Below are 18,575 nucleotides of genomic sequence, written 5' to 3' on the forward strand. Positions count from 1 at the left end.
AAGTAATATACAGATTTAATGTAATCCCCATCAAAATCCCAATGGCATTTTTTAAAGAAATAGAACAAAAATCATCAGATCTGTTTGGCCACAAAATTCCCCGAATAGCCAAAGCAATCTTAAAGAAAAAGAACAATGCTAGAGATATCACACTCCCTGACTTTAGCTTGTACTACAAGGCAACAATAATCAAAACAACATGGTATTGGCAGAAAAACAGACACATAGACCAATGGAATAGAACTGAGATCCCAGAAATAAAACCACATAAATATGGACAGATAATTTTTGACAGAAGCAAAAAACATTCAATGAAGAAAAGACAGCCTCTTCAATAAATGGTGCTGGCAGAATTGAAAGCCACGTGCAAAACAATGACACTGGACTGCTAACTGTCACCATTTACCAAAATTAATTCAAAATGGATCAAAGACTTAAGCATAAGACTTGACACAATAAACTGCATAGAAGAAAACATAGGTACTAAACTTACGGACCTTGGATTCAAAGAGCATTTTATGAACTTGACTCCAAAGGCAATGGAAGTAAAAGCTAAAATAAACGAATGGGACTATATGAAACTTAAAGGCTTCTGCACAGCAAAAGAAACCATCGACAATATAAAGAGGCAACCAGGGAGAAGATTTTTGCAAACAGTGCCTCTGATAAGGGGCTATATCCAAAATATACAAGGAACTCATGCAACTCAACAACAACAAAACAAACAACCCAATTGAAAAATGGGCAGAGGACCTGAAAAGACATTTCTCCAAAGAGGACATACAAATGGTAAATAGACATATGAAAAAATGGTCAACTTCACTAATCATCAGAGAAATGCATATAAAAACCACAATGAGATATCACCTCACCCCAGTCAGAATGGCTATCATCAACAAGACAAATAGTAACAAGTGTTGGAGAGGCTGTGGAGAAAGAGGAACCCTCATACACTGTTGGTGGGAATGCAGACTGGTGCAGCCGTTATGGAAGGCAGTGTGGAGGTTCCTCAAAAAATTACAAATAGAATTACCATGTGAGCCAGCAATCCCTCTCCTGGGTATCTACCAAAAAAATCTCAAAACATTTATACATAAAGACAAGTGTGCTCCAATGTTCACTGCAGCTTTATTTACAGTGGCCAAGACATGGAAACAACCAAAATATCCTTCGGTAGATGAATGGATAAAGAAGTTGTGGTATATATATACAATGGAATACTATTCAGCTATAAGAAAAGATGAAGTAGGACCATTTATGACAACATGGATGGATCTTGAGATTATTACGCTAAGTGAAACAAGTCAGACAGAAAAAGCAGAGAACCATATGATTTACTGATATGTGGTATATAAACCAAAAAACAACAAAAGAACAAGACAAACAAATGAGAAACAAAAAATCTTAGATACAGACAATAGTTTCGTGGTTACAAGAGGACAAGGAGGGAGGGGGGTGGTAGATGAGGGTAAAGGGGATCAAATATATGGTGATGGAGGGAGAACTGACTCTGAGTGGTGAACACACAATGTGATTTATAGATGATGTAATACAGAATTGTACACCTGAAATCTATGTAACTTTAGTAACAATTGTCACCCCAATAAACTTGAATTTAAAAAAATAAAAGACTTCCCTTTGCTCCATATAATGAAAGTGATCCTGTTTCAACCAATTGACAACTGCCCAGTATAGCTTGTTCCTGCTCACTTTGGCCTATTGTGGGGAGCCATGGTTACAGGAAACTCTGAGCTTTGCAGAATGGCTCGGTTTATGCTACCTGTTTCCTCCCCCTGAGGCAATTGTCTCTGCCTGCACCTGAGGGGATCTTGAGCTTGTAAGCTGCTGAGGAATTTGGTGGGAGCGGCCATTCCCAGACACAGAAGGCTGATGCCTATCAGGGCAATTGATAAGATAATTACTTGTGAGTTTCGGTGAATTTTGTATCCTCTATGTGAAAGCTAAAGAATTTACATTTGTTATGTTAATACATACTTGCACGTGTTCAAACTGCTTATATGGGAGCAGTAAAATAAACTTAGTGTCTTCAGGATCACTGAAGTCCGCGATCGCCATCATATGTGAGAGTGTCTTTTATTCATTCCCACTCCCCCATTCGGGAACCCATCGACTCGTGGCGGCTGGCCCGTCACACTTGGCGCCCAACGTGGGGCTCGAATACGGGGGTAACAGTGAGGAACACCGCGTGGAAAGGGCCCCGGCTCATTAGAGCTGAATCAGTGGATGCACGGTGAGTGAGACACGATCCCCTCGGTTGAATGAATGTGTGAATGATTGATAGTTCCACGACTTTTTGTCACGGAGCTTGATTGGGCCCCAATCCAGAAGGGCACCTGATTGTTTCTTTGTTTGAAAGAAGGACCGAGTTAGGGAAAAGAATGGGTCACGCCAGCAGCAAGGACCTGTATGTTAGAGGACTTAAGAAATTGCTTGCCGCCCGTGGCAGTCGGGTGAGCAGAGAACAGTTAGATAAGTTTTTAGAATTTGTAAAAGAAGTTTGTCCGTGGTTTCCTGAAGAAGGAACGGTCAGCCTGGGAACCTGGCAGAAAGTGGGAAAACAGTTAAAGGATTTTTACACTGACCACGGGCCTCAGCAGGTTCCGATTGAAACATTTGGACTGTGGACTTTGATCCGAGACTGTTTGAACCTTAAACATGAGGAATGCAAATTAGAGAAAGTAAAACAAGCCGGTGATGAGGAGGGAGAGAGCGCAAAGTTGTTAGAGGGAGTTCTTAAGGTTAATAAAGAGCCTGTTTATCAGGAAACTCTGGTCAAGCACCGGGAAGATTTAAAACCTCAGGATCAGGAAAAATTAGAAGATGAGGGAGCCAAATATGATAGGGACAAAAACCCTCCTTTAGTGGCTGTGGCTCGGGAGGACGAGCAACTTGCAGATACTGCACTTTCTCTTGCAGATCAAATAAAAAAGATTCAGGGACAGTTGATAGAACTTAAAGTTGCTGTAGACGGAGGAAATTGTCCTCGGAATAAAGATCCCCCCATAGTTGATCCCTCTGCACCACCTCCTGAGGAGTCCTGTAGGTGGGGACCTCCGCCGCAGTCCCCGGTTTGGGACATGCCTGCAGAGCCTTCGCCAAGTTATGTTAAGCCAGGATCGGACTCTGTTGTACTATCCCCTCTTCAAATAGCTTGTGAAGAGGCTCACAAGCAAGGGGAATCTACAGAGCAGTTTGGCGTATATCCTATTTTTGAAAGATATGATCAGGCAGGACGTAGGGTTAGGGATTGGAGGCCTTTCCAGTGGAAGCAGATAAAAGAATTGAAAGAGGCTTGTGTGCAGTATGGGCCTATTGCCCCTTTTACCCTGGCAATTTTGGATGTTCTGGCTACTGAAGCCACCCCTCCAGAGGATTGGAAGCTTATTGCTCATGCTTGCCTTTCAGGAGGCGATCATCTCTTATGGAGATCTGAGTTTTATGAAAACTGCAAAAAGAAAGCTAATCAAAACAATTTGAGGCGAGTTCCCATTACTTTTGAGATGTTGGCCGGTGAAGGCATTTATGCTGAAATAAGAAACCAAATGGGCTTTGCGGCAGGAGCTTATGCTCAGACTTCTGCCGCTGCAAAGGAAGCCTGGCGTATGCTACCAGAAACTTCCCGCAAAGAGGAACATGTATCTCAGATAAGACAGGGAGCGGATGAGCCCTTCCAAGATTTTGTGTCCCGCCTTACCACTGCGGCTGGACGGATTTTTGGGGCGTCAATGGCTACCCAGTCCTTTATAACGCAGCTTGCCTATGAAAATGCCAATTCGGCATGTCAAGCCGTTATCAGGCCAATTAGGAAGAAAGGAGATTTATCTGAATACATTCGCCTGTGTACTGATGTGGGCCCCTCTTTTACCCAGGGAATAGCGATAGCAGCTGCTCTTCAGGGAAAGCCTATGAGGGAAGTGCTCAATCAACAGGCAAGACTTCATACAGGGAATCGTACTGGAGCATGTTTTACTTGCGGGAAAAGGGGACATCGAGCAGCCCAATGCCCCGATAAGGGAAAAACAGGGACTGTAGCTGCTCCTGTTAAAAAACCTCCAGATATCTGTCCTAAATGTAGGAGAGGAAAGCATTGGGCTAATGAGTGTAAATCTAGGATAGATAAAGATGGAAAACCGATTCAGGGAAACTGGGTGAGGGGCCAGCCCCAGGCCCCGAATCAGCAATGTTATGGGGCTCTGCAGGTTCCTGAGCAGAAAGGGAACGAACCTCAGAAAAGAAATACATCACAGATTTATTCCGGGCCACCTCAGGCAGCGCAGGACAAGGACGTCAGGAACCTATATCGCCCAATCCCAATTTACAGAGGACAGGTTTGGGGTATTTTCCCCAGGGGTCATAGATTTACCTGTACTCCACCAAAAAACAGCAGAGGCTATTACTTGGAAATCTGATACGCCTGTGTGGATAGATCAATGGCCCCTTACTAAAGAAAAAATCTTGGCCGCTCAAGCGCTAGTACAGGAGCAGCTTGAACAAGGCAACATAACTGAATCAACCTCTCCTTGGAATTCACCCATTTTTGTAATTAAGAAAAAATCAGGGAAATGGAGATTGTTGCAGGATTTGAGAAAAGTGAATGAAACTATGGAAGTTATGGGGGCTTTGCAACCAGGATTACCTCATCCCTCTGCCATACCAAAAGACACTTATAAAATAGTCTTGGATTTGAAGGATTGTTTTTATACTATTCCCCTCCATCCCCAAGATTGTAAGAGATTTGCTTTTAGTATTCCTAGTCCAAATTTTCAGGAACCTATGAAAAGATATCAATGGCAAGTTCTCCCCCAAGGTATGGCTAATAGCCCCACTTTATGTCAGAAGTTTGTTAGTGAAGCAATTGATAACACCAAAAAACAGTTTCCTTCTGTGTATATCATTCATTATATGGATGACATCTTATTGGCTTGTAAGAAAGAAGGAATGTTGTTAGCTTGCTTTGCAGATATAAAAAAGAATCTTCTAGCCTCAGGTCTTATTATTGCACCTGAGAAAGTACAGAGAAGTGAGCCTTATTCTTACTTGGGATTTCAGTTTTTGGCTCAGTATTTCACTCCACAAAAAATAGAGCTTAGGAAAGATCATCTTAAATCTCTTAATGATTTTCAAAAACTGTTGGGAGATATTAATTGGCTGCGCCCTTCTTTGGGACTAACTACTGGAGATCTTAAACCACTGTTTGAAATTTTAAAAGGAGATTCTGATCCGACCTCGCCCAGGTCTCTTACTGAGCCGCTCTTTCTAAGGTTGAGGAAGCCATTCAGCAACAGCATGTTTCTTTTTTAGATTATTCTAAACCTCTATATGTGTATGTTTTAGACACCAAACATACACCCACAGCAGTGTTGTGGCAAGAAGGGCCACTTAGATGGATACACCTCCATGTGGCTGCACAAAAAAATCTTACACCTTATTATGAATTTGTGGCCAGTTTAATTCAGGAGAGCCGCTTGGAAGCTCGAAAATTTTATGGAAAGGAGCCAGATTCTATTGTTATTCCTTTTACAAAAGCACAGATTCAAGGCCTGATGCAGTTTACTAACAGTTTTCCTGTTGCATTGGCTCATTTTGTGGGAACTTTAGATAATCATTATCCTAAGCATAAATTGCTTCAATTTTTTCAGCATCATGCTCCTATTTTTCCTTCAGTTGTGTCACACGCTCCTCTTCCTGCTGTACTTAATATATTTACTGATGGATCTAGTAATGGTGTAGCTGTCTATGCACTCAATGATAAGGTCATTAAAAGAGTGCAGACACCTCCAGCCTCAGCTCAAATAGTTGAGCTTCGAGCAGTTCATATGGTTTTGCTTGATTTTGCTTCCCAGTCTTTTAATTTATTTTCTGATAGCCATTATGTAGTTCGTGCTATCCAAAGTTTAGAAACAGTACCTTTTATTAGTACCAGCAATCCTGTTATTCAGGATCTGTTTCTTCAGATACAGCGGGCCATTCAGCTGCGCTGTGAAAAATTTTATATTGGCCATATTAGAGCTCATTCTAATCTTCCAGGCCCTTTGGCCTCAGGAAATCAAATTGCAGACTCTGCCACTCAGCTCGTTGCCTTGACTCAAATAGAAAAGGCACAAAAGGCTCATAGCCTCCACCATCAAAATAGCCAGAGCTTGAGATTGCAGTATAATATAACCAGAGAAGCAGCACGTCAGATAGTAAAACAATGTCCGGACTGTTCACATCTTCTGCCTGTGCCTCATTATGGAGTCAACCCCCGAGGCTTACGTCCTAATGACTTATGGCAAATGGATGTGACTCATATACCTGAATTTGGAAAATTAAAATATGTTCATGTCTCCATCGATACATTCTCCGGATTCGTTGTGGCTTCTGTTCAGACAGGAGAAGCAACGTCACACGTAATTAGACATTGTCTTGCTGCATTTGCCATGATTGGAACTCCTAAAAAACTTAAAACAGATAATGGCTCAGGTTATACCAGCAAAAAATTTGCTCTATTTTGCCAGCAATTTTCAATCAATCATGTTACTGGCATTCCTTACAATCCCCAAGGACAAGGGATTGTTGAGCATACTCATGGTACATTAAAAGTTAATTTACAAAAAATAAAAAAGGGGGAGTTATATCCCCTGACACCTCATAATTATTTGTCTCATTCTCTCTTTATTCAAAATTTTTTGACCTTGGATGCCCATGGCAAGAGTGCTGCAGAGCGCTTTTGGCATCCTTCCACTGCTCCTCAGGCTTTGGTCAAATGGAGAGATCCACTTACGGGCTCTTGGCAAGGCCCAGATCCAGTCCTCATATGGGGACGAGGACATGTATGTGTTTTTCCACAGGATGCAGAAGGCCCTCGGTGGCTGCCAGAAAGATTGGTGCGACATGTGGACCCTCAGCCCATTGATGATGCTACTGATGCTTTGCCAAGCGGAACCTGACCAGACGTATTGGGCCTATGTACCTGATCCACCTATCCTCCACCCCGCTGTGTGGGACGGTCCTGAGATTCCAGTCTATGTTAATGAGATTGCCCTCTGATGGACACATAAAACAACAACTAGAGAAGAATTTCACTTATAATGGTATAGGAACAGGTTTGCCTATTTGTATTGCAAATAATAGGTCAACATCTGGGTGCTTGCGTAGTTCTCCTGTCACTATGCACATTAATGACTCTTTAGTTGGATGGACTGTTCGTCTTAATAAAAGATTGAAATTAAATATTGAGACTGTCCCATGGAGAGACTGTCCTGGCAATGATCCTGTTCGTTATGACATTCCTGGAACAGGCAGATACATCATTAACTGGTCAAGAAGTAACCAGTCAGGATGGGCCCGAGAACTGATTTCTGGATTTTGGACTTCTGATACACAATATCAGCAAAATTCATTATGGAGACTTATGGGAGTAATAGGTGAAGTTGTTCAAATAGTTGAGTTCTGTAAATCAGGCACTCCCTGCAGTCATGTGAGTGTCTTGAAAGATGGGACTAGAGATTGGACTACTGTTGCTAAGACTGTTAATATATCTGCTTGTGTTCCTTCTCCTTATGCACTGTTGATTGGAAATGTTAATGTGCACTTTATAGGAAATCAATTTAGTGTATCCTGTAGTAATTGTTCTTTAGCAAATTGTATTTCTTGGGTACCATTAGGAACTCATGTTATGATACTTAAACAACCATCTTTTGTTATGCTTCCTGTTAATATTTCTGGACCTTGGTATGCTGAAAGAAGTTTGCAGGTTTTTAAAGAAATTGAGTATGCTTTGAGTAGGCCAAAGCGGTTTATTGGGCTTCTGTGTCTGCTTGGTTCTGTGCCTACTCCCCATCCTCATTAGATGTTTCATCAGCAGGATGTTAGACTTACGAGCTGACATCCATCAGCTTGAGCTTAAGGCAAGTCTTAAGACTCTCACCCCTGTGCATTTATGAGGGACGGATTAGTCAACGACGGGCAAATACTTGGGAGCCGCTTCAACACCTAAGACAGGGCTTGTATGATAAAATATAAGTACCAAAGACGGGTAAGTTGAGGCAGGCGTCCTGGGATGCCTAAGACAGGCGCCGTCACCTCTCCATCCTGACTGGATGGATTTTGTTCATATAAAATAAAAAAGGGGGAGATGTGGGGAGCCATGGTTACAGGAAACTCTGAGCTTTGCAGAATGGCTCGGTTTATGCTACCTGTTTCCTCCCCCTGAGGCAATTGTCTCTGCCTGCACCTGAGGGGATCTTGAGCTTGTAAGCTGCTGAGGAATTTGGTGGGAGCGGCCATTCCCAGACACAGAAGGCTGATGCCTATCAGGGCAATTGATAAGATAATTACTTGTGAGTTTCGGTGAATTTTGTATCCTCTATGTGAAAGCTAAAGAATTTACATTTGTTATGTTAATACATACTTGCACGTGTTCAAACTGCTTATATGGGAGCAGTAAAATAAACTTAGTGTCTTCAGGATCACTGAAGTCCGCGATCGCCATCATATGTGAGAGTGTCTTTTATTCATTCCCACTCCCCCATTCGGGAACCCATCGACTCGTGGCGGCTGGCCCGTCACAGTCTATGAAACCCTCTCACTTTGTACAACTCTTGGAAGCTCCTTTCTGTTTTATAGACTCGATGCTTTCTAATTCATGAATTGCTAAATAAAAGTCAACTAGGTCAGGAAATTAAACGTCTGAAATGTCACCAGCATTTCAGTTTGAAACTGAAATTTAAAAACAATAGCATCAATAAACATTAAATAGTTGGTTATAATATTAATAAACTATGTGAGATACCTGGCACTGTGATCTTGGTTTAAGCAAAGATTTCCTAGATAATGCACTAAAAGCATGAACCATAAAAGAAAAAATGGTAATTTGGACTTTATTAAATTTAAATACCTTTTCTCCTGAAAAGACATTATTAAGAAAATGGAAACACCAGTCACAGACTGGCAAAACAATATCTGGTAAAGGATTTGTTTCTGACTATATTAAAAATTGTTTTAACAAAATAGTAAGAAATTAAAACTGGACAAAGAATTTGAACAGACACTTTGCCAAAGAAGATAACCATAGGCAAATAAGCACATTAAAGAGCCTCAACATCATAAGTCATTTTGGAAATGCAAACTCAAGTCACAGTGAGATGCCATTCACTATATATCCACTAGAGTAGCTAAAATTTTAACAACTGACAACGCCAAGTGACAGCACCCAAGTGGAGCATCTGAAACAGATTCATTGCTGGCAGAAATGCAAAATGGTATGGCCACGTTAGAAAAACAGATACGTATAAAACATATAATTATTGTTTGCCCCAGCAATTCCACTCCCAAGCATTTCCCAGGAGAAATGAAAACATATGTCCCCATAAGGACTTGTACGTGAATGTTCACAGCAGCTTTATTCATAATGATCCCAAACTGGAAACAACCAAATGTCCATCAACTGGTGAATGAATACACAAATTGTGCTTTAGCCATACGATGGAACATTGGTCATTAAAAAAGGAATGAACTACTGATATGAGCAACAATAAGGATGACTTTCAAAAGCATTATGCTAAATGGAAGAAGCTGGACCAAGAGAGACTGCATATAGTATCATTCCATTCCAATGGCATCCTAGAAAAGGCAGAACTGTAGTGATTGAAAGGAGATCAGTAGTATCTGGGGCTTAGGGTGGGGTGAGGGGATTGACCACAAAGATGCACAGTTTGGTGGTGATGGAAATGCTTTCTATCTTGATTGCGATGAAAATTACATTTGTCAAAACTCCAAATGAACACTCAAAATGGGTAAATTTGTATGTAAGTTATATTGCAATAAATCTGATTTTTTTCTTAAATATCCATTAGGTCTCTTTTTATACTTAGGGGTATGCAATCCTAATAGCCTTTGGTCTATTAGGATTACAGACGGCTTTATAAGGATACAGTGTGGTAAGTGTGACGATGGGCAGCAGTAGAGGGTGCTTATGGGAACAGAGTAATTCAGACTTGGAGGGTGTGGTAGACTCTGTTCCTTGACCCAACAGTTATCTCCAGTCCTCTACTCCTCCCACTGTGGAAGCTGAAAGATGTTTGCTTTTCTAGCTTCTTTAGCTAGAACCCAGTTTTGTTCAAGGATGCCTCCGGTGACTAGGGCTGGGGCTTCTAGTAAGACTTTCACTTTCCAAATAAAAGGAAAACTTGCTAAACTCCCCCTTTTCCTTTCCTGATGGAAAAAAGAGCTCTCCCTGACACGAATGCACAAATAAAGCATGCTTCAAATAAAGAAGAAAAACAATCTGAAGATTTTTTTGCACTTTAAATAAAGTATGTCTTTATTTAAGTGTGATTGTAAGAGTACTACAGTTTCTTCGGGGGCCAGGAATAATTTCTGCATTTTTTATGACCACTGTGTTCAGTGCAATGTTCTAGTTCTTTAATCTTCCTTACTTAATTGGGCAGATACTGTGCCAAGAATATACCAGTCAGAATAAATTATCTCTTGACTATAACTCATGGAAGTAGGGCTTGAAGGGATATAGCTCAAAAAAAAAAAGTACATTTATAATCCATAAGTGGAATCAGGCGTTAATCTAGTAAAATTTATTGCTTCATAAAGATTTTCATATGAAGGATATTTTGGTGTTTCCATTTCCTCTGACATAGCATAGTCGTATTTTTTTTTCTGTGCTTGCTCAAACCTGAAACCTGAGAGGAATGACATGTTTAGGAAGATGCCAGATATAACAAGATAAAAACTCATTCAATACGTGACTACGCATCAGGCTACGGTCCATCCACACTGCTTTTCACCACTCTTGGAGAAGCTATCTTCATATCCTATTGAACTGAAACCATGCATGTCCCAAAGTTCTGAATTCATCCTACTTTTCTCTACCATATTTCATTGTCCATCTCTACAAGGGCCCCGCAGGGCCTGGGTTTGAGGTTTAGCCTACTAACTAGCTGTGTCATTTGGGGCAAGTTACTTAACCTAAATCTCAGTGTCCTCATCTATAAAATGGGGATAATACTAGCACGTACCTAATCTCATCTTTGTGAGAGTTAAGTGTGATGATGCGCATAAAGGGCTTAGTTTGGCATTGAGTTAGTGCTCCATAATTAACTATTAGCTTACAGTCCTTTACTCACAAAAGCAGAGAAGCCTTTTCTCTCTCTAGAGCTAGTTTCCAGATCTTCTCTGGATTAGATTTCCTTGTACTTCTTGAACAAGTGGCACATACTCTCCTCTTCTCCAGTGCCATCATCTTCAGTGTAACGCCTTCCACTAACCTCAATTATAATGCAAACCCCCACTGCTTAAAATTATTTCACTTGCTTTTGTGCTCATTCCAATTACCATGCTACAGCTCTCCATCTTTCCGCAGTACAGGCATACCTCATTTTATTGTGCTTCACAGATATTGTATGTTTTACAAATTGAAGGCAAGAGCCTCTGCCAGCAAAAGGATTGTGACCCGCTTTATTGTAGTGGTCTGGAACCAAACCTGCAGTATCTCCAAGGTCTGCCTATAATAATCTCTTTTAAGTCAGTATTTTATATTCTCTTCTTCCATTTTTGTACTTTCATTCCCTTATATTCTTTTATCTGTCATTGAGAACCTCTACGTGCTATACATTGGGAATTTAGTAGCAAAAGAAACAGACAACTCCCTGCCCTCAAGTGAAGATAGTTACTAAAACTGTTCTCTTGAAGGCCATCAACTCCGTTAAACCCCCAAAGCGGATACCACAGAATGTTCGAGGAACAAGCAAGAGGCCAGTGATGGCGGGGTTGTTGTGAGCGAGGGAGAGAGGGGGACACGGTAAGGGTGGAAGCCAGGCCAGGGCAGAGCCAGAAGGCCGGATGAAGATAGGATTTGATTCCAGGCACAGTGGAAAACTATGAGGCAGCGGAGGCAGTCATCGTTAAGAGCATGGTCTCTGGAGCTAGCCAGCCAGCTCAGTCCCTCACAGGAACTGTGAGACCTTGAGCAAGTAATTTGGCATTCCTTTGTTTGCTCATCTGTAAAATGAAGATAACAGAACCCGACTCGTTGGGTTGTTCTGAAGATCAAATGAGTCAATTTTATAAAGCACTTTAAGACAGCACTTCCATATAGTCATTGCTAAAGAAGAGCTTGTTAAATGAGTGTTTTCATTGCATTGATTTAAGTTTATAAAAGATCACTCTCTGTTGTGTGGGAAATGGACTGGAGGAGTCTCAGTTTGGAGGCTGTCACAGAAGCCCATGGAGGGCTGATGGCAGCTTGACTGTGCTTGTGGCAGTGAGTGGCAATAAGTGGGGAGGTTAGGCTAATGATAGCTAACATTACAGCGTACGAATTATGTACCGGGCACTAGTCTAAGCTCTTTACACATTTTACCTTTTGTCACCTCACAACAACCTATGAGCTTGGTACTATTGTTAGTCTCATTTTACAGAGGAGGAAACTGAGCTAGTAACTTGTCCACGGTCACACAGTCAGTAAATAGTAAAGCCAAAAATCAAAACCAGGAAGTCTGAATTAACACTCCACAACTGTAACCTCTGCTTTACTGTCTCTCCTGGATGATAGCGGGATAGAACTCATACACTCAGATTATACAATAACCATGATGAGATTTTGGCTACGTTAGAATTATTGATATTTCTGGAGTATGATGATATGTTTCTTCAACATGCTATCACTTTCAGTTTCTCAGTATTGTGGACCACTGATGGGACAATAGGGGCATAGAAGCTAAAAAATATTTCGAAGATTTTGAGGCATTTATTTAGCAAAGTGAAGTTTGTTCATTAAAAATTATTACTGAAACCATAAGATACGCAACTTTCTTAGAAAACGATTCATTAAAAAAAAAAAATCATCCAATCCTATGTAAAATAGAAAATTTCCTCCTATTCCCAATTAACAGTCTTACTATAAAGGCACAAATGACTTGGCACATTTATCTACATCAGTATGCTATACTGAGTACTGAAATGTTACGTTCTTAGAAATGTGCACATGTGTGGAATGTATCATTTTTGTTCACAAGAATTTCCCATAAAATATTACTAAAAATCACCTACTTTTGAAGTTAGCTGAAGAGTTGCTTGTAGCAATTTCCTTCCAGTCGGCAATATACCTAAGCACATTACATGGACATTTGGTTAATTGGTTAATTAGTCAGTAATAAATTGGTTCATTAACACATACTTAGACTATTTCTAAAATTCCACTTTCTCTATGAAATCTTAGATTAATTGTGACAAATTCACTAGTCCAAATGTTTAATTCTCATGACTTTCCCACCTCCAAGCAGTTCTCATGAACCTAAAGCAAATCCTAGGACAAGGAGTTGGAGGAGATATAAAATGGTGCCACCATCTACCGTATTTGTGCCCTTTGGTCTCCCTCCAGCACACCTGTCCTCATCTTATTCTGTTCCAATCCTGCAAGATCATATTCTCAGAAGACTGCCTACTAAGATGCTAACTTCTAAATTAAAAGTATGGACCTAAAACTGTATGAGAGGGAAGTAGGGGAAAACAACCACAGAATATTTTCTCCTTGGTTCTGGATTGCCAGACCTACTGTCTTTGACATGTCAGCAGAAATTTAAAGCATGTGGTCTTAGGAGCACGATCTTAGGAGAACAATGGTGCAGTGTCCAGTAAACGTAAGAAATCACCCTCAAGTAGGGCGCATGCAGCTGCTGCTACCTCAGTTCCCTAAACAGCAGCCAAGAGGGAGACCAGGGTTGCCTGACAAGAGGTAGATTAGGGAGGAACAAAGTATGATGAGCTATGAAGATGAGGAAATTCTCCCTGAAGCAGGTTTCCAGTGACTTATTCGATTTCAATTTAGGCTATGTGTCCCCCTTTCCCAAACCTCCTTTCTTCCAACTGCACCCAAGAAATTAGGCCAGAGCAGGTGCTGAAAGGGAGCTGGCAGAGAAGGGATGAGGAAGATTAGAATTGTCATTTAATTCAGAAAATACTGTATTTATTTCATTTGAACTATTGTTAACTGTATCCTGCAGTTTTTTTATTTTAGGAAGTACATATTATCCAACAGTATTTAATTACAATGAAGTACTGTGTCTAAGGTTGGCTCTTCCTTACTCCTACCTTGTTTTGCTCTGTAAACTTTATTCTATGGCCTTAAATGGGATACTGCTGGGTCACCGTTAAGTGAAAAGATGCATGGTAACAACAGGCAGTGAAAACCCCTTCCCAGGACCTCTCAGTAGACAATGCAATCTGGCTTGACCTTAAATTTAGGCAGACTTCGTGCTTTCAGCGGTTGTTCAGGATCACCACGAAGAGATGGATGTCTATCACGCTGCTTCCTTAGACATATACACTGAAAGGTTTTCATTTCACCGTCAAGGAACCAAAATAAAGACCTTTCAAACAAGTGTATGCTAATTCCTGACACTCTGGAGCACAAACATATGCCATATTTAATTAAGGCTGGTCACTGAGCCAGCTTTACCTGATATTAGAACATGGGTTTATTCAATTATTTAAAAAGAACTTCTCGTAATGAACATACCCGCAGTAACTGATTAAAAAAATCTAAGTTTTACAAATACAAGCAAAAGTTTGATGATAACATTACCATAATGCTTATATCATAGAGCTGATGTGTCGTACTAAGAAATTTTGGGAAGCTTTTTAGATAATACTTGCAGAATCATGTGTACGTGGAAATCGGTAATGACTCTCTCAGTAGTTCAAACTTAACATTTTGATGGTCTGGGGAAAGTCCTTAGCCAGAGAAACCACACAACTACACGTCTTATAAACAAAAGGAACAGCTTCAGATATATGAGTTCAGACAGTTAAGTTTGCAAACTCATCCTAGAAAGAGTGCTATATACCTCATTGCTGACTATCACTATGGTCACCTTTAAAGCACTTCCCTTAGGAAGCTATGCACCAAAGCCAGTGCCTAGTCCACCTCTCAAAGCAATTTTGGAACGCTTTTCTGGAATGGCCATCAGAGCTGTCATCATATTAGCTTTGATGTCCTGAATGTCATCAAAATGTTTTCCTTTCAATAGTTCCTTTATCTTCGGTTTAAGAAAGAAGTCATTGAGGGCCAAATCAGGTGAGTACAGAGGGTGTTCCAATATAGTTATTAGTTTACTGGCTACAAACTCCCTCACAGACAGTGTTGTGTGAGCTGGTGCATTTTCGTGATGCAAGAGCCATGAATTGTTGACGAAAAGTTCAGGTCGTCTAAGTTTTTCACGAGCTTTTTCAGCACTTCCAAATAGTAACCTTGGTTAACTGTTTGTCCAGTTGGTACAAATTCATAAGGAATAATCCCTCTGACATCAAAAGAGGTTAGCAACATTGGTACAACAAGTTCCCGAACCTAATTGTTAGACCTCGTAGAAATCACCCATCACACACATAGGCAAAGATCTCTCATCAACACAGTGAATAGAGTATCAGGAAGTTATTTAAGACATCACAACTGCTGATCACTTTAATAGATTACGTCAAAATTCACTTGCAGTTTGAAAAAGATGAAGATCCTGGAAGAGGAACATATCTCTTGATAGAGAATATGTCCCTGAAAATCCAACAGGTTGAATGACAGCAGCAGTCACTATAGCCATCAGGTGGCACAGTGGGTGACTTAGTGATGGAGACGCAGGGACTGTTTTATATCCTAAGTGCCTGCAGCAACATATCCCCAGATACTGCAGAATGTGCAACAGCATTCATCAGTGTCCTTGAGTACAAGAGTAAGTTGGATCTATCCATTCTTCACAGTTATAATAATACTGTACTCAGCTGATACTGCGGCAAAGAGGATGCACTTGGCTTCTTCCCAGGAGAGCAGCCCTCTGTCATAGCAAGGGGCTAGCACAAAGGCCTTTGGGGAGAAACTGGTTTGGATGCCTCAGTATCAGTGTTCAACACCTTTACATCATTCTAATGGTCTGTTGAAAACGGCCCAGAGATTTTGAAGGATACTCTAGGAGGAATTAGTGGCTACCAATTCTATTTAAGAAAAATGTCAGACTCTGAAATTCTCATCAAAAAAGTTGTCATCATCAAGCCAGTTACAAACATCTAGATGACTACAAAGCTCTAACAGAGAAGTAGACTGTGGAGACCACAAATGTACTAGAAAGAAAGTGCTTATACCTAATATTTGCAGTCAGCTGGGGGTAGGTCTTTGCAAAGTTTGGTCTTGCCTGAGATAACCAATAGGTTAGTAATGCTACTGAAATATTCCCAAGTAATCGTGCTGTGTTCTGTTTGAAATTTTTTATGTCCAGGGCTCAATAGAAAAACTTGCTTTCTGAGAATTCAAAGTTAGTGCCAAATTATGATGATGCCTAAGAGAGAGAATAAACTGATAGAAGTTGTACATAATTAGGAAACATGAAGTATCTGCCCTTTAAAAAATAGAAATTTTCAGTTAATCTTTGTCGTGTCCAGCGCAACATGGGCAGTGAGAGAAGAAGAAGGGGCAGCGAAGGGTTAAGAAAGAAACAGAAATCAAGAAAGTTGGAAACGGGCTAGGGGTCTCACAGCCTCAAAGGACTGAGAGCCCTGAATCGGGCCACGCTGTGGCTTTTATTGATGCACATACAAGGAAGTAGCATTGTTTTTACTACGGTCTGTGAGTCCCATACACCAAACCAGAAAACTGGTTCAAACCAATCACCCTTGCCTGTTGAAAGTCCCATGATGTATAAATAATTATTGTTTGTACCTCCCCAGGGGACAAAACCTTTATGTTGAAAACTTACTGAGATGGGAACTGATGTTATCACATCAAGAATCACTTCCCAAGCAGGTTGTGGGAAGGAATACAGCCACAGAGGCAGAAGCTCTCCTTAGATAGGGGAAGGTAGGCGGCTGTGCCTACCTCTATCAACCCCGTGAATTCTCCTGGTGGGCCCACACGACTGTGCCTGTCTTAGGTTTTTCCTTTCTTGAGGAATCTTACCCGTCCTTTTCTAGCCAGCGATCCTTTGGGGCCAAACAAGGAGATGGCATAAAGGTGAAGCAATGTCCCTGAAAGGAATAGTCTCACAGACTCTTCTTTCTTTTTAGGGGTAGATACAAGGGGACAGACAGGCATGCTGCTGTGTGACAACAAATCTTACCATAACAAAGCTAGGTGTATTCATCCCACTCCATATAGAGTATATGATACAAAAAAACACTCCAAGTCTTACTGGTTTATTCTGTTTTTGTCCTTTTTTTCTACAAAGGGAAGCCATTAGACATCTTAATCACTTACCAAAGAAGGGTACCGGTGGAGGAGAGTGGGGGGTAGACTGAAACGCGTGAACTCAACTATTTTATTATTTTTGGGGTGGATTTGGGGGAATCTTTCTCTAAATCTTGCTGGCCCTTTGCTTGAATTAGCCAACTGTATATGGGAAAGGCAACGTAGGATTTCAAAAGCTCACCTGAGAGAATTCTCTGTCCTGTCCTCAGAAGTTCATTGAAGTTCAAAATGAAACAACCCCCCCCCCACGTCTCTCCTCCTTTCTTCCCTCCATTCTCTACCCAGAAATTTTTACTCTTAGGGAAAAAAAGCAGAAGTACAGCACTACTGTGCCTTTCTTTGGCTGTTATTTTTTATTCTTTTTAATAGGTATTTATTTAAAAATATAGCTAGCATAAAATATTAGTTTCAGGAGTATACTATAGTTATTCACCATTTACATAACTAAAGAAGTGATCATCATGATAAGTCCAGCAACCATCTGACACCGTACCACGCTATTGCAATATTATTGATTATATTCCCCATGTTGTACATTACATCCCCGTGAATTATGTGTTTTATACCTGGAAATTTGGACCTCTTATTCCCATTCACCTTTCCCCAACTTTAAAAATTTTTCAATTACAGTCTATTTTCAATATTATTTTATATTAATTTCAGGTGTACAGCATAGTGGTTAGACATTTGTATAATAAAGAAGTGATCCCCTTGACTCGTCTAGTACCCACCTGGCACCATACATAGTTATTACCATATCATTGACTATATTACCTATGCTTTACTTTACATCCCCTGACTATTTTGTAACTACCTATTTGTGCTTCTTAATCCCTTCACCTTTTTCACCCTGCCCCCCAACCCTCTCCTATCTATCACCCGAACATATTTAGCACCTATCTGACACTATACATAGTTATTACAATATTACTGACTATATTCCTTGTGCTATATGCTACATCCCCATGACTACTGTGTAACAACCAATTTGTACGTCTTAATTCCTTCTCCCATTTTCACCCATCCCCAACCCCTTTCTCATCTGGCAATCATCAAAATGTTGGCCAGGAGCTACCTGGTATGACTGTTTCTGTTTGTTTGTTTATTTTGTTCTTTAGATTCCACACATAAATGAAATCACTTTGCATCTTTCTTTCTCTATCTGACATACTTCACTCACAGTACCCTCCAGGTCTATCCATGCCACCACAGATGGCGAGAATCCATTCCTTTCCATGGCCGAGCTATATTCTATTGTATATATGAGCCACCTCCTCTTTATCCATTCATTCATCGATGGACACCCAGGCTGCCTCCACATCTTGGCTATTGT

At 40.7% G+C, this 18,575-nt stretch overlaps 1 protein-coding gene across 1 annotated transcript in view; it reads right to left on the reverse strand.

The window, feature by feature from the left end:
* Positions 1–10,551: 10,551 nt before the first annotated feature.
* The window catches only part of C14H11orf65 (chromosome 14 C11orf65 homolog), a 53,424-nt gene continuing 45,400 nt past the window's right edge, over positions 10,552–18,575 (reverse strand). Inside the window, exons 7-8 of the mRNA XM_074337119.2 lie at positions 13,066–13,121; positions 10,552–10,697 (exon numbers count right to left, since the gene is read on the reverse strand). Coding sequence (XP_074193220.2) covers positions 10,552–10,697; positions 13,066–13,121 — 202 coding nt within the window. The remainder of the gene's footprint in view (positions 10,698–13,065; positions 13,122–18,575) is intronic.

Source organism: Rhinolophus sinicus, chromosome 14, assembly GCF_057876585.1.
Source record: "Rhinolophus sinicus isolate RSI-liver-muscle chromosome 14, RSI-T2T, whole genome shotgun sequence".
NCBI classification, from domain to species: Eukaryota; Metazoa; Chordata; class Mammalia; order Chiroptera; family Rhinolophidae; genus Rhinolophus; species Rhinolophus sinicus.